Source organism: Rissa tridactyla, chromosome 2, assembly GCF_028500815.1.
Source record: "Rissa tridactyla isolate bRisTri1 chromosome 2, bRisTri1.patW.cur.20221130, whole genome shotgun sequence".
Taxonomy (NCBI): domain Eukaryota; kingdom Metazoa; phylum Chordata; class Aves; order Charadriiformes; family Laridae; genus Rissa; species Rissa tridactyla.
Window position 1 is genome coordinate 38,141,701 of NC_071467.1, and position 15,127 is coordinate 38,156,827.

Consider the following 15,127-nt stretch of genomic DNA (forward strand, 5'->3'; position numbering starts at 1 on the left):
ACTTTCACCCAAACTTCCTAAGCTCTCTGGGCAGCCGGCACTGGCTGCTTTGCTACCCCTGTGAATGGCATTTAGAATAAGCTCTTGCTGTCAGAGCCGTGCTTCCTGTACCTTTCACCTTAATTTGTTTTCAAATCTATCTGAAAGAGCACCCAAAAAAAACCCCAAAAAAAACAGAGTCTGGACGCCCACGATTAACAAACTCTGACTAAACGAACACGACTTTTTCGTCACTGTTGAGGGCAATTAACCCTCACAGCAATCCGCCAGCAGGTTTTGCGAGTTACTTCCCCCTAGCCGTAAGGGTTTCTCTGCTTTTCGGGAACACGTACTCTGGACCCCCAAAAAAAAGACATTAATTTCGGAAAACCTTCAGAGCCAGGAGATTTATTCCTCAAAGGCGACACTTCAGGGAACCGCCTCTGCCCGCGCCCCGGCCTGCAGCTCCCGCCCTCCCTCCCTCCTCGGCCGCGCTCCTCAGGCAGCCCCGGAACCACCGACGCGACTCGGGGCAGCTGAGGGGGGGACGGGAGGCCGCGGGCCGGGCGGGGAGGTGGCACGCCGGGATCGGCCCCTTTAAGGGCGCGCGGCGCCGTTGTTAAGGCAACAGCCGCACAACAAACGGCTGCCGCCGGAAAAGGCCTCGCGGAGCCCCGCTGCCCCCTCCGGCCACCGGCACCGCGGTTCGGGCCCCAGCCCGCTCCCTGCACTGTCTCCCGCTCCGGTCCCCGCCAGCCGCCCCCGTCCGGCCCGCCGCAGAGCAGAGCGGGAGCGCCCGCCCCGGCCTGCGAAGAAGGCGGATGCTCAGCCCCCCCCCGCACCGGGCCCGGCAGACCGGGCTGCGGAATCGGGGAGGGTGGTAGGGGGACAGTTCCCGGACGCCGCCCCGTCCGCACCCGCTCACCGGCGACCGCAGCTCCCTCCGCGTCCCGCGCCTGTTACCGCCTCCCCGGAAACCGGCGGGCGGCGCTGAGCAGCGCCCCCTGCTGCTTCGGAGGGCGGCGCAACGCGGCCCTGCTCCCCAGGCCCGCAGCCGCTACGGGCCTGCGCGGACCGTACCACCTCCCGCCGCACCCCCCCCATCCCCCCTGCTTCGCTTGGTTCCGCCGGCGGCCCGGTGAGGCGGGCCAGGGCCGGGCCCGGTGAGGGGGGGGGTGATGGCGGCGGCGGGAAGCGGCGCCTCCGGGAGCGGGATGGCGCAGAAGACGTGGGAGTTGGCCAACAACATGCAGGAGGCGCAGAGCATCGACGAGATTTACAAGTACGACCGCAAGCAGCAGCAGGAGATCCTGGCGGCCAAGCCTTGGACCAAAGAGTGAGTGAGGGACGGACCGGGCCGGGCGGTGGGGCCGGAGGGGCGGGCGAGCGGTCGGTGAGGGCCTGAGGCGCTGACCGGGCGGCAGGTCCGGCCCTGATGGCCTCCGCGGCCTCTCTGTTGCAGCCACCATTACTTCAAATACTGCAAGATCTCTGCGCTGGCCCTCTTGAAGATGGTGATGCACGCCAGGTCGGGGGGCAACCTGGAGGTGATGGGGCTCATGCTGGGCAAGGTGGACGGGGAAACCATGATCATCATGGACAGCTTCGCCCTGCCGGTGGAGGGCACCGAGACTCGCGTCAACGCTCAGGCCGCCGCCTACGAGTACATGGCTGCTTACATCGAAAACGCCAAGCAGGTAAGGAGAAGTGCCAAAGAGTGTTTCTCCCCCTCCGTGGTGTGGCTGCGGATCTGGTAAGCTAATCGTGTAGTAACACATTCTGAGGTTTGCAGGCTTTCCCCCGCTCCCATCCTCCCACAGTGATAACCTGGCGGTTCAGTTGTCCTGTTTCTTATCAAACGTGGCTGAGAGAACTGTTGGCAGCAAGGAACATAGGGCCCTCTAAACGTTTTCACACATACATTTCCACGTCTTGTAGGGGGTCATCAAGTACTGGATTCTTCTTTATAAAGGATTTTCATTGCTCAGGAAGTGTTTTTGTGGCTGCAGCTCATGGCTTGTGGATGGAACAAGAAGGGAGAGTGTTTCTAAAATAACTGATATACTACATGTTTCTAAAAACAGTATGCAAAATTAAATATAAAATATGTATGTGACAGAGATACTTACTATTTGTAGATCAGGAATGTGGCATTTATTCTTACCTTCTTGCTTTCTGAAGTCTTACTGCATAGCTATGCCACTTTTCCATAAAAATAAAGAAAACGCATTTGTGAAGGAAAAGCCAATGAAGGAATAAGTAAGTTTCAGTGCAACTTAATTATGCATAGTTCTAATTTGGAAATTTAGGTGAACTGACTCAAATGTCTGTTCCCCCTCTTCATCACCCTGTATTCAGAGATCCATGTCACATTAAGCCTGACTATGCAGTAAAGTTCTCATATGCAGAAGGATAACAGAAATATGAATCTACTCTGTGGCTGATGTAGAAACCAGCATGGCACATCAGAGCACCTATTAACGTGCTTCTTACAATACAGGGCAATCCTATGGTACGACTAAGCATTAAAATAATTCTAACTCTACAAGCTCAAATAGTTTCGAGGTCCAGTTTACCCTTTGATTTTTCTTTAATCCTCAAAGTACTTTAAACCAGCTAAAATTAAAAGCCCCTACCTATGCAGTGGGGATAACAGAGCAGTATTTGGGTTATTTGGGAGAGTTGTCCTTATATTCACAGCTTTATATGCAGTTACAGATATTTAAATAGATGTGAATTAGGCTGGATCATAACATCAGAAAAGATTAAACATAATACAGAAGTATTCTGGGACCTTTTTTAATAATTCATCCCTGTTTATGGGGAAAATGAGAAATAATTTATTTAATCTAGTTCCTTTTATCTGGAAACTATAGATGTCATGATGCTAATACTGTTGTTGCAGAAAAGTACATAACTTAAGAAGCTGTCTTTACCTAAAGATATATTCGTACTATCCAATTCTTAGGTAGACATAATGGGTTTCGAAATAGTAAGTATATCACGTAAAATTAGTATTTTTATATATGGTTAGTTCATCTTATGTTTAAAGTCCAGGTTTATGTAGGAGTACTCAGGATAGGAAACATTTTTTTTAGTGCTTATATTGTACAGTTTTATCTATAGTTGGTTTCACAATTTTGAAACAACTTGTGTGCAAATATAATAACTCAGCTTTATTGGTGCTCTGGGAGAGTTTGCATGCTGGCTGTTCCACAGTTGATTTTGGCAAGTTAGCTGTTCCTGGAATAACTCTTTTTAATGTTACATTGCAAGTTTATATATTCTCCTGCATAAGTACTTTACCGATGCCTACATTCCAGTTATTTGCTTCTCCATGGGCAGGATCTGTTGTTAATACAGTCAAAATCTGTTATTTGGCTTTGAAAAATAACACGTATTTTTTAGTATTTTGTTGGCCTCTATTATGGGAGCATAAAGAAAAGTTGTAAAGAAAAGATAAATATTATTCACCAATTCAAAAATAAAATAAATGTTCCATTCAATAGGCACTTGGTGTGTTCTGTCTCATTTTTCTGGTTTAACCTTGCTGACATACTCAGTATTTGGTAAAACCAAGCAGGTGATGCATCCAAACACACAACTCTCAGTTAAGAACTGGTATATAAGTTATTCGACTTGGTGTGGAGCAGCCAGTAAGCAATTCCTGAGAGAGGATTACAAAATTATGTGCGATGGCTATTCGGTTTGCTGGGGTTTTTTGTTTTTTTGTGGTGTTTTTTTTTTTTGTTTGTCATCCAGTATTTGTAGAGATATCTGAGGGTATTATTTGGAAGCTCTTGAGGTTTTTTGATTGTAAAAAATCTTAAATATTTATCTTTTCATGTTCAGAGCATGCTCTGGCAATAATGTCTGTCACTTCTGGTGTTTGAAAACATGCCTCTCAAATTATTTTTTAAACCTACCTATATGCCGCTGAGATGTGTTACTGTACTAAATAATGAGCAGCTGTTCTCTACTGACATACCATACATTATATGAGATTATATATATTTACATCCTGTCCACCCTAAGAAATTTCTCCTCCATGCTGAGGACTCCCAGTTTACTTGCCATCTCACCATGCAGAATCTCTTCCGTACTTCAGCTGTCATTGAAGGAGCTCCTGTCTCCTTGGAGTTCTTTGTTCTGTGGTGGTAGCTGTAACAGAGAATGCTAATACTACAAGTTGTATGGTTTCTAGAAAACAGTCTAGCAAAATAAGGTGTATGTTTAGTATTTAGTTTAGTATGGGTAAGTTAGATCACAGGCTGTGTGTGTATTCTTTTTTTATCCTCTCACCGTGTTGTAGTATGCTGGAAGGCGCAGTAGATGGCAGCTGAGACTTTCAGAATGGAGATGTAACGCTGGGTTTATCTTCCTTCACTGCTGTTAGGTTGGTCGTCTAGAAAATGCAATTGGCTGGTACCACAGTCACCCCGGCTACGGCTGCTGGCTCTCTGGGATCGACGTCAGTACCCAGATGCTTAATCAGCAATTTCAAGAACCCTTTGTAGCAGTGGTTGTAAGTACTGGTTGATAGTTGATGAAACTGCATAGCAAATTATGTTGAGGGGGGAATAATTTTTAGATTACTGTCTGTTGACATTCTAGTAGTGTGTATTTTGCATGATGGAAATGTTAGATCCGAATTTTCAATTGGTATTGCTCCTTTTGCTTTGTTGGCCACATACTAGTCAAACCACTAGTATTGCTTACCAAGGATATTTTCACTGCATTGATCCAGGTATGGTAGCTCTGTAGAAATCCATACATTACTCTTAACTTAAAGTACTGCTTCTCAAAAAAATGCATTGAGCAATCCATATTCAACCTCTTGCAATAGAACAAAAATCTGTTTCCTTTGTTCTCTTCCTTGCTTTTTCTATAGAAATAGAGCAAAGTGTGTTCACAGAGTTGTTACTTTGTGTCTAAGATGCCTTTTAAATTAAATCAATGGCATAGTGCAAGGTAGAAGACACTAGGAAATCCATCTTTGAAGAAAAGTCTGAAGAAACTCTTTGGGCCCTTCAGGGTCTTCCAGGCTTCAGATCACAAACCTTATTTTAAGTCCTACTTGTATAACCATTGCTATTGAAGGAAATAAAGGCAAAAAGACTGAAATGAGTCAGAAGGAATATAGTTATGATGGAAGAATTACATTAGAAAAGGATAAATCACCCTTAAGAATTGTTTCCACCAGGTGAGCTCTCCTGTGTTGTGACATAATTTCACAGGTTCAGAACACTTTCCTTGGGACTTCTTTTTTCTTTTTCTTTATTTTTCTTTATTTTTTCTTTCTTTTTTAATTACTTTTAAAATTAAAGAGGACATTAGTAAATATGTTAGCAAGGAGATTCCTTCATTAGTTTCCTGTATTTTCCACCAAAATGCAGCAGATCACATAATACCTTTTCTTAACTTTTAGTGGTAATAAGATTAAAATGCAGATTTTTATTACGGTTTATTGATTGGTCTGAAGTACAATTTCTTTAAAGTATTTGGGAAATAAGGAAAATGAGTTTGAAAAAATGGTCTATAGAAGGCCATTGATATTCCGATCTTTTTAGAGAGTCTCATACCAGCAGAGGCCAACTGAAAAAGTACTGTTTATGATAAAACTAATAAAATTTGCACTAATTAAATTTCTGAAATATAATTACTGTAAAGTTTATTAAGCCTGTAGTAATTTATAAAATGCATATAACAAGAATTACCTGTATTTCTGCAGATTGATCCAACAAGAACAATATCTGCAGGCAAAGTAAATCTTGGAGCATTTAGGACATATCCTAAGGTAAACAGTTAAAATTATCCAGTGTGTGATCACTAAACTGTCTTTAAATAAGTAATAGATTGGTTCTAAAGATTACTGCAGTTTGATCATCTGACAGTTCGATTTGCATTGCTGTACTGTATATCATCGTTCATTCCAAAAGGAAGACATGCTGATATACTGGTTATTGTGTGTCTTTGGGTATTGATTAAATTTACAAAGGTTGACTTCTAGTTTGTTTTTCATAGATTTTTGGCAGCATTAAATCAAATAGGCTGTCTAGATAGTGGAGCTGTCCTGAAATTACATAGCTCGATATAGCCATTTTTAATGGATATAGTTGTAGGTGGCATTCATCAAAATAGATTTATGTTAATTCTTTGTTATTTTTAGGCCTAAAATCAAATGTTAATAGTGTATTTTATATGTTGTAATCTGCTTTTCCTTTTAGAAAACCAAGATTCAAAAGAATGTACTTAACTCTTTTAAATAAATATTATGAATCTTCGCAAAATAACGTATAAAAAAACTGAGTGAATTAAACAATATGGAAAACTTAGGCTAAAAACTAGGAAATCGCATATGGAGATCTAGATCTCCAAATGCAGGCTTTCATTAATACTTCTGGCAGAGATAACTGTGCTATTTAATTTCAATCTAATAAAGTTCAGTTATATCCTTCAAATTTCCAGTAACTGTTCACTCATTGCGAATTTCAGTCTGACATCTGGTAAAACTGTAATTAACAAAAATGTGAGAGGTTCCCAGTTGCATTCAAACATTATTTTTGTGTTGACAAATAAATACATGAGAGATCTTCTTAGAACAGTCTGTCATTCAGGAGAATATTAACTTCTTTAGGGAAAAACACCTCATAAATACTTTCAGAATTTTGACCAGGGAGAAAAATCCTGCACTTGAAAACCAAATCTGGTATAGAAAATGCACGTTAGAAGTGCTTTTTTAGGGAGTCCTCGTAGAGTTCCGTGGGCAGTTCTTGCCTAGTCTGTAGCTGTGAGTGGCACCACCTTGGCTAAATAAGTAACTGAAGTTTTAGGTATCCCTAAGGCATATCCAAGGCATGGATGTTTCTTCCTTCTTCTCATGCCTTCTGGCCTCCCTCAACGAAGGATTGAAATCACTTCCAAAATTAGGTAGAGAAATATTATCTGAGAAGAAGCTTACTCTTTCTTTCATCTAAGAAATAATCTAATCATAGCTAGTCATCTTACTTGTTTGAAAAATCTCAACTATGACCACTGGATTGCTTACAACATGCTTTTTGATAGACCTGTAAATGTAATGACTGCTAGTAAAGCCATATGTAAATTTGAGATCCATGAAAATTCTAAATTTCAGGCTACTGGGGGAAGTTTCATTTTCCTTAGGAAAAATAAACTGGAATTGCATAAACTAGAATTTTTGTTAAGTGCTTTAAAAGAGTTTAGGCTTTTAAAAAAGTCCCAAAATTACTGTGTCATCTTTGCCTTTTGTTGAATTTTTAGGGCTATAAACCTCCAGATGAAGGCCCCTCTGAGTACCAGACTATTCCACTTAATAAAATAGAAGACTTCGGTGTACATTGTAAACAGTAAGTAACACCAAAACTACTAATCCTAGCACAAATTCTCAATTTTTGTCTTTAGGTTAGTGATTCATTACAGAAAAGTGCATTTCTTGCAGTGTTTCAAATCTTGAAGTTCTTTGTTGCTTTAGTATTGTTGGTTTTATGAAAAAGTGTTATTGACATTATCAGGAGATACTTTAGGGGAGAACTGTTTCAAAGATGAAGATGAACCTGGTTAAAAGCTTTAACAGTTAATTCGTGAACACCTTTAAGTAGTGGTGCTTTCTTAGTGCAGGGAGGAAAGGGCCCTGCTCTTCTCAGTAGTGGCATATGTGGTGCATCTCTTCGTCCTGCATCACTGGGAAGTTTTTCCATCACTGTTAAGATTGTTTCTGTCTTTGTTAGGATTGGAAAGTGCAGCTGCTTCAAGGATAACATCAGCAACAGGAAGGATTGCTGCTTTTTTCTCTCCTGATAGATTACTTTCCATGAATTAAAAAGGTAGTTTAGTTTTAACCATTCGTTTTTTAACTATTCTGTCCCCAGCCACGTGTTCTTCACTTCATACCTACATTTACTTACTTGGCGAGGCATTTGCTTTGCCAGGTCAGTCCCCTTAATCTGGTCCAACTTGTGTCAGCACACACATTCTTGCTGGTTAACCTAAGGTGGGGTGGAAAGTAGAGAGAGATGTCGGAGGCGCAGTGTTTGCAAAGAACAGCTAAGGAAAGATGGACCACTTCTTTCAACAACGGCCTGGTTTCAATTCTGCCTTCAGATATTTGACAAGCACTACGGCTTAAGCATCTGCGTACAGAGAACTTGAAGATCTCATTGACACCAGTGCGTCCTGTAGGCTGTTGAATAGGTTTTTCAGGGTTATGGTGCATGCGTATCAGTTCTTCAGTACATTTATAGTTGCACACAAGGTCTGACCCTGAAGAGATAAGGAAATTAAAACAATTGGGAACTGGTCTTCCTATCAACTTGAGGAAAAATCTATAACAATAGTTGCACAAAAATGTTTTTAGAATTGTAATCATTCCTGACATTTTGCAGTAGTCTTTATGAGTCTGGCATTGGCCATAAACCCATGCTTTTAAGCATGAAAGGAGGATACATTTTATCCTTTCTTTTTTAGAAGTGGTCAATTTGGGAGAGTTCATTTGGTGGTTTTATTGAAGTTGGAAGTGCTTAATAGTTATTTTTATAGTCTCCGTCTCAGGAAGCTGGCTTCTTGTACAAGCCGTTTCTCTTCATCCAAACCAAGAAAATATCTTCCAGCCTTTCCTAGAAGGAAACAGCACTTAGGCAAAGAGAGGGAATTAAAACTGGAAATTTGTCACGTTACTGAATTACTAATAATACAAAAGACTAGAGTCATGGTGTTCTCTCTCAGTAGTATGGGTAGTCGGAGTAAGAATTAAAAGTTTAGGAAACTTGAATGATGATCATAGAATCATTTAAGCTGGAAAAGACCTTTAAGATCATTGAGTCCAACTGCAAACGTAACACTACCAAGTCCACCATTAAACCATGTCCCTAAGCACCACATCTACACGTCTTTTCAATACTTCCAGGGATGGTGACTTAACCACTCCCCTGGGCAGCCTCTTCCAATGCTTGGTAGCCCTTTACAGTGAAGAAATTTTTCCTAATATCCAATCTAAACCTCCCCTGGAGCAACTTGAGGCCATTTCCTCTTGTCCTATCATTGGTGCTTGTGAGAAAAGACAAACCCTCACCTCGCTACAGCCTCCTTTCAGATAGTTGTAGAGAGCAATAAGGTCTCCCCTGAGACTCCTTTCTCCAGACTAAACCCGAGTTCCATCAGCTGCTCCTCATAAGATGACTTCTCCAGATCCTTAGTGATCCTGTCTGTTTGGAATGCCAGTGACTACTAATTGCTTCATAGTAGCAATCTGGATAATCTTAGTCAAACTCCTCTCTTTTAACTGATGTTCAATGCCCAATGTGAAACTGCTTCCATCGAATCTTTTTAAGTAAGTTTATTACACTATTCCTAAAACAACTTGGATTTCTAATTTTGAATCCACCACACATCTCTTTGAAGAACTGACTTAGTACCTCGTTATTCTTAGCATATTGAAATAAGGGTATTTGTTCTGTCATGGAAATATTAAAGTGTGTTTGGTAGATTTTAAAGCATAGTTATCTCAAGGTAGAATTTCTTACAGAAATGCCAAGCAAAATAACTTTCCAGAGAAATCAAGAGATTATAGGATTATTAATAACCTACTCAAGAATTCCCTGATCAAAATGAAGTTTACTATAGCTCTTTAATGTTGCTGTAATTCACTTGTGCTAATGGCTTTGCATAGCTCAGCTTTCTATCTGCTTTATCATCTCTTGTGAATTCCACTAAAGCCTGGCTTTCAAAATAGTGTGGTAGAACATAAGATTATTTGTTTGTAACATTTACTGCTATCAAACATTCCTAATTGACTTAGAGGTGATATATGCAAAACTGCAGTCATCTTTAATAACAATTATTACAGTATTGAAGATCCTAAGCATGATGCAGGGCATCATTGCATTGCATAAGAAGTTGTTAAGAGAATAATTGAAACAGCCTTGCAGTCTCATTAAATGGAACACAGCAGTATTTGTGGGCATTACGTATACCTGTATTAAAGCTATATGTGAAATACTTCTGAAAGATCTTTTAGAGTTAGAATTGAATCTGGGGGTAGCTTTTGTATTGTTTAGTGCTTTGAATTTTTGAAGAGATTTGCCATTGATAAGGTTTTTTTGAGATGCACATACTTCAGGTGTCACAGCCAAACAAGACATATTTAGATGGAAGCTTATTTTGTTTGCATGTTTGTGTTTAAAGGTATTATGCTTTAGAAGTCTCCTACTTTAAGTCATCTTTGGATCGTAAATTGCTTGAGCTTTTGTGGAACAAGTACTGGGTGAACACTCTCAGTTCTTCTAGTTTGCTTACTGTAAGTACCACAGTATGTTATTATGTGCATATATTAATTCATTAGTGCTGAAAGCCAGCCTCTACTGTAAAATGTTTAATGGGACACTGATAGGTATAAATCCACATTAAGAATCTATTTGTCAGACTAAACAAGAAGGGAAGGTTTTCCTAACCATAAATACTTAAATGTTCCTTATAACTGCTCTTTGAAAGTAGAAGGAGGGTAAAACTTATGTTTAATTTTACTGAGTTCTCTATGCCCTTAGGTTTTTGTCTTAAACACCTTTTAACCTTTTATATCTGTAATGCAGAGATTTAGCACTGTAATGAATAGTATGCCTTAAAATAATGGTATTGAATAACTGAGCACTTAATTAAAAAAAAAAAAAAAAAACCACAACAGAAAAACACCACCAAAAAAACCCCAACTAACAGATCTGTTAAAACAGGGTTGCAGCAGAAATACTGCAGGTAGACCTTCAATGTAACAGCTTAGCATCAAAACCTTCCTTCTGCAAAAACCAATTTTATACCTTTTCTCTTGGTCAAAACCAACTGAGTTTTACTTACTCTTTCTTGGTTTCATAACTTAGGGTATGGAAAGTAATAAAGAATGCCCATTTCAGGCTTTAGGTATTGAGCATTTGTCAGACGTCAAGCTTCTGTTCTCTCAACCACCCCTCGTGCCACTCATGTCCTGTATCATTTCAATTGCAGATACAGGTTAAAACGTACAGTACTACAATCTTAAAGACTCCTTTCAGATTCTGTTTATTTTGTATATAAATGCTTGAACTTCTTATAGCTTAGAATTCAATATGTTTATTGCCTTCTTTCTCCTAAGAATGCCGACTACACCACTGGCCAAGTCTTTGATTTGTCTGAAAAATTAGAACAGTCAGAAGCTCAGCTTGGAAGGGGCAGTTTCATACTGGGTTTAGAGACTCATGATAAGAAATCAGAAGACAAACTTGCAAAAGCAACAAGAGACAGGTAAGATAATGCATTCTTGTGTTCTTCCCTGTAAAAAAAGTGTTATTCTGTTTTTAAACTTCTATCATGCCTTTAATTGTAACCTACCAATTAAATTGTAACCTACCAAGATCATAGATAAGAATGATTAGATTATAGGTAGGAATGAGACACTCCAAATATCCCCAGTTATTTTTGAAAGTGTAAGAAAATCTTGCCTTTATTAAACCTACAGTAGCTTTTCAATCTCTGTTTCTGGAATAAATTCAACTGTAGTTTATAGTTTATTAAACAAAAAATCTCTGTTAAATTCCATCAGTATACGGCAAACCAAAAAAAGATGTTTTATGTCAAATGCAAATGGTAGCATTGCTAGAAAATAGCACATTTTATGTCATTAATCAGGTTTAAACTTAACAGTAAATAGAATTATTATATAGAACATGATTTTAAGAATTAGCGCTAACAGTCCACTTAGTTTACACTTGTTGTAATACTTTCACTCACTTAAAAATTAAGAACTCCCATTTTTTCATACTTCTTAATTAATACATCCGTTTTCCACAAATGAGGAATTTTTTTGTTGTTGTTTTGTGGTTTGGTTTTGTTTTTAAGAAGTAGATTACAGAAATTCTGGCCTTTGTATTTAGCTACGCTGTCTGATAGCAAATACTTTCTATTATTAGTAAGTGAACTGGGTGTACAGCATAATTTCAAAATTGTAGTGTTTTCCCGCAGTGTTAATTATATGTTTGTTGGTAATCAGCTCTTTTATTTTTTTAAGCTTTGAAATACAAAAGTTGCTTCTCACTAATACATCTCTCTCCCAGTAGTCTTAAGAATGATACACGTGCTTAAACTATGTATATAATGTTATAGTCACTATTTTTCTAAGTAAAACCTTTAACAAAGGGTAATAGTATCCAACAAGTCAGATAGTATTCTTGGGTTGTTCAAGAACATTGTATTTGGAAATTCCAGACTCTGAAAACCAGGAAGTGCTGCACTGTACGTGCTAGTACAATCTCAGGTCCATGTGTGGAGAACACAGGACTAACCTGCATGCATTTTAGGAGTGTTCTAAGTGAGATATAATTCCATTTAATGAGGAACAATGTTGTAGAATCCTTGGAACAGACTGCAAAAGTTGAATAAAATCTAGGATGTTCTACTTTTGGTGGTAGATTGGAGGTTTTCTGGTCCTCTTCCTCATCATTTTATCCTGATCCATATAATAGTTTTCTTGTATTATCTTACCACCACCACCCAGCTTCATGTTAGTGATATATGCCATGGTACAAACTTTACTAAGGAACTGATTTTTGAGATACCAGATGAGCAGTGAGTTTAATAAGAGAGAAAAAAGAACCAAGAGACAAAAAGGAGGCCTTGTGTGAAGAGGCTGATTTATAAATAAATTACTTGATTTACATGTTGCTCAGTACAACTCCGGTGAACACGGGCTTTCCTTTAATAAAGGGAGCGGTCAGCTTGTGCTGGACAAGCTTTTGTCCCACAGCAGTGGGGGAATACCTGCAAATATGCAATACGGTCATTGCTAAATAGAGTAAGAGTTGTTGTTATGCTAGTGTTTATTTCCTTGTTATGGAAAGTTAGCAGCTCTTAAAAGTTTTCTAAGAAAAATGATCAAGTTGAGGAGGGAGCTACTTTGTAGAAGTTAATACCCATTTAGACTATTTTAGTTGCAGAATACATTTGCAATGGAGTTAAGGCTGTTGCTAACTCACAACAGCCAGGTTAGGTGATACCTCCCAGTTCCTGCAATGAAACAGTTACACTAGTGATGCTTTAAAGACATGAGAAGGATGGAGTTGCTGACAAGTTTGTTTTGATTTTGATCCCTATTTGGAGTTCCATAATACTTACCGCATTTTATTTTCACTTTACTGTCACGTGCTTACGGTTATTCGAAGAAATAACTCCTCTGATCATCCTACTATATTATTTCTTGCAGCATTTCTAGAGATTTTCTTTTCTGTTTTTATTTAGTAATCATTAGTAGTTAGTTTATAGACTAAGCTTAAGTTAGTTTAAGACTGGAAAGGATTGTTGTTCCTGAAATCATAGAATGGTTTGGGTTGGAAGGGACCTTGAAGATCATCTAGTTCCCACCCCCCTGCCACGGGCAGGGACACCTCCCACTAGACCAGGCTGCTCAAAGCCCCATCCAGCCTGGCCTTGAACACTTCCAGGGATGGGGCATCCACAACTTCTCTGGGCAACCTGTTTCAGTGTCTCGCCACTGTCATAGTGAAAAATTTCTTCCTGATATCTAATCTAAATCTGCCTTCTTCCAGTTTGAAGCCATTACCCCTCATCATATCTCTACATGCCCTTGTAAACAGTCCCTCTCCAAGCTTTCTTGTAGGTGCCCTTCAGATACTGGAAAGCTGCTATAAGGTCTCTCTGGAGATCTTGTCATCAGTTCTGCTTTCCTGTGTAACAGGCAACTGTAGTTCCCAAAATTTTACAGTTGTATGTTTTTCTTCATCTAATAATCTTTCCTAAGAAAAGAGAAAAGATAGTAGAAGACTTGCACAGACACCAGGACAATTGATTCAGGGGCATCTAAATTACTTCCAAGAAATATGGTTGCAAAGTTCGCTAAAGGATTATTTGGTATACCTGTTTTAGGAAAAACAATCCTGTAAGACATTAGTGTAAAAGTGCTTACACTTGCCTATATGTCTTCTGTTACTGCACATACGCATCTCTAAGGGCTGTTTTCTAAAAGTACATATGCATTAGCCAAACCTTTGCCTAGAATTCCTTTATTTATCTACTAGTAATTTGTCACTCTCCTCCATGCCTTCTGGGTTGGTAAATTTGTATATTCAGTTTTGAGACCTTTTTATTTGTTAGTTTGATACTACATCCCCCTAAGCCAGGCACACAGGAGGAAGCAGATCAATAGGAATCCTCTCAGCTGTTTGGGTATTTTGCACGTTACATATTTTGACTGATAACTGATTAGCTCTATAAACTCGTCCTTTAATGTTCTCTGTAGTTTCTCAGAGGAACTATAGTTATTGTGCACTACTGGCCTGAGGTTGGGGAAAGGAGACAAGGTAGAGGATAGTGAGAGCCTTCAGGTATTGATAACAGCTGCTAGCTCCATTCCCTTGGGGATTTTTTGCGTTATTTTTTTCAGTTCAGATGACCACAGAGCTCTCGTGCTCTTGTTAATGTAAGATGTCCTAAATTGCCAGACAAAGAAGTTTTCTGGGATTGGTCTTTGTGTGTATAGTGCTTGTCAGTTTGCTTTTTAAGTAACAAAAAGCTATTGGCAACAATGGCTAAATTGCTGTGTGTGACTTTTCCTTTCTGGACAGTTGTTAAGATTCATGGGGTTATGGGCACCCTGAACTTCCAAAACAGCTGAATATCTTCAAATAAAATGACAGTTCAGTTCAGTGTTTGGCCAATGTTGAATTTATGCTTGTTTTTCAGCTGCAAGACCACCATAGAAGCTATACATGGATTGATGTCTCAGGTTATTAAGGATAAACTTTTTAATCAAATTAATATAGCTTGAAGTGCATCACCAGCTGATATGCATCTCCAGAGCAGAAAAAGTCATGGTTTCCTTCGCTTGGACTTGTTCAATTTGAGAAATGAAGCTGAAGTGGAAAATTATTCATTTAATTTGTAGTACTTTAATATTTCCCACCTGTCTAACCAGTTTTAAAGAACAAAATGTTCTGAAATGTAGTGCAACTTTTTGTTCTTTATCATAAAACACAACCAGTTTGGAGAATTGTTCCAAAAGTAAAATAAATTTGACTTACTGGATTTTGCTCTTAGGTATTTATCTCGATTATCCAACTGCAATAAAACAATTTTGAAAATGAGTGAGTGTTTT

The 15,127-nt window shown here is 39.3% G+C and overlaps 2 protein-coding genes across 18 annotated transcripts in view; one reads left to right on the forward strand and one right to left on the reverse strand.

The window, feature by feature from the left end:
- The window catches only part of CSPP1 (centrosome and spindle pole associated protein 1), a 65,641-nt gene extending 64,671 nt beyond the window's left edge, over positions 1-970 (reverse strand). For 14 of the 17 annotated variants that reach the window (XM_054189799.1, XM_054189796.1, XM_054189792.1 and 11 more), the window contains exon 1: positions 905-970. The gene's annotated coding sequence lies outside the window, so the exon portion shown is untranslated. Of the gene's footprint in view, positions 1-370; positions 718-904 lie in introns of those variants that run through there. The other 3 variants (XM_054189786.1, XM_054189803.1, XM_054189802.1) reach the window with 3 other exon arrangements.
- Positions 971-1,015: 45 nt separating this feature from the next.
- On the forward strand, positions 1,016-15,116 carry COPS5 (COP9 signalosome subunit 5). Its single transcript, XM_054189804.1, has 8 exons — positions 1,016-1,315; positions 1,442-1,676; positions 4,376-4,504; positions 5,711-5,776; positions 7,261-7,346; positions 10,180-10,291; positions 11,117-11,265; positions 14,716-15,116. Exons 1-8 carry the CDS (start codon positions 1,158-1,160, stop codon positions 14,798-14,800), a joined length of 1,020 nt encoding a protein of 339 aa, XP_054045779.1. The 5' UTR covers positions 1,016-1,157; the 3' UTR covers positions 14,801-15,116.
- Positions 15,117-15,127: the final 11 nt, after the last annotated feature.

What these genes read in the sequence shown, in the direction of transcription:
- COPS5 (XM_054189804.1), top strand. Translation starts at nt 1,158, where the DNA reads ATGGCGGCGGCGGGAAGCGGCGCCTCCGGGAGCGGGATGGCGCAGAAG. An exon ending in ACATCGAAAACGCCAAGCAG is followed by an intron (nt 1,677 to 4,375) that starts GTAAGGAGAAGT and finishes CACTGCTGTTAG; the next exon opens with GTTGGTCGTCTAGAAAATGC. An exon ending in AACCCTTTGTAGCAGTGGTT is followed by an intron (nt 4,505 to 5,710) that starts GTAAGTACTGGT and finishes GTATTTCTGCAG; the next exon opens with ATTGATCCAACAAGAACAAT.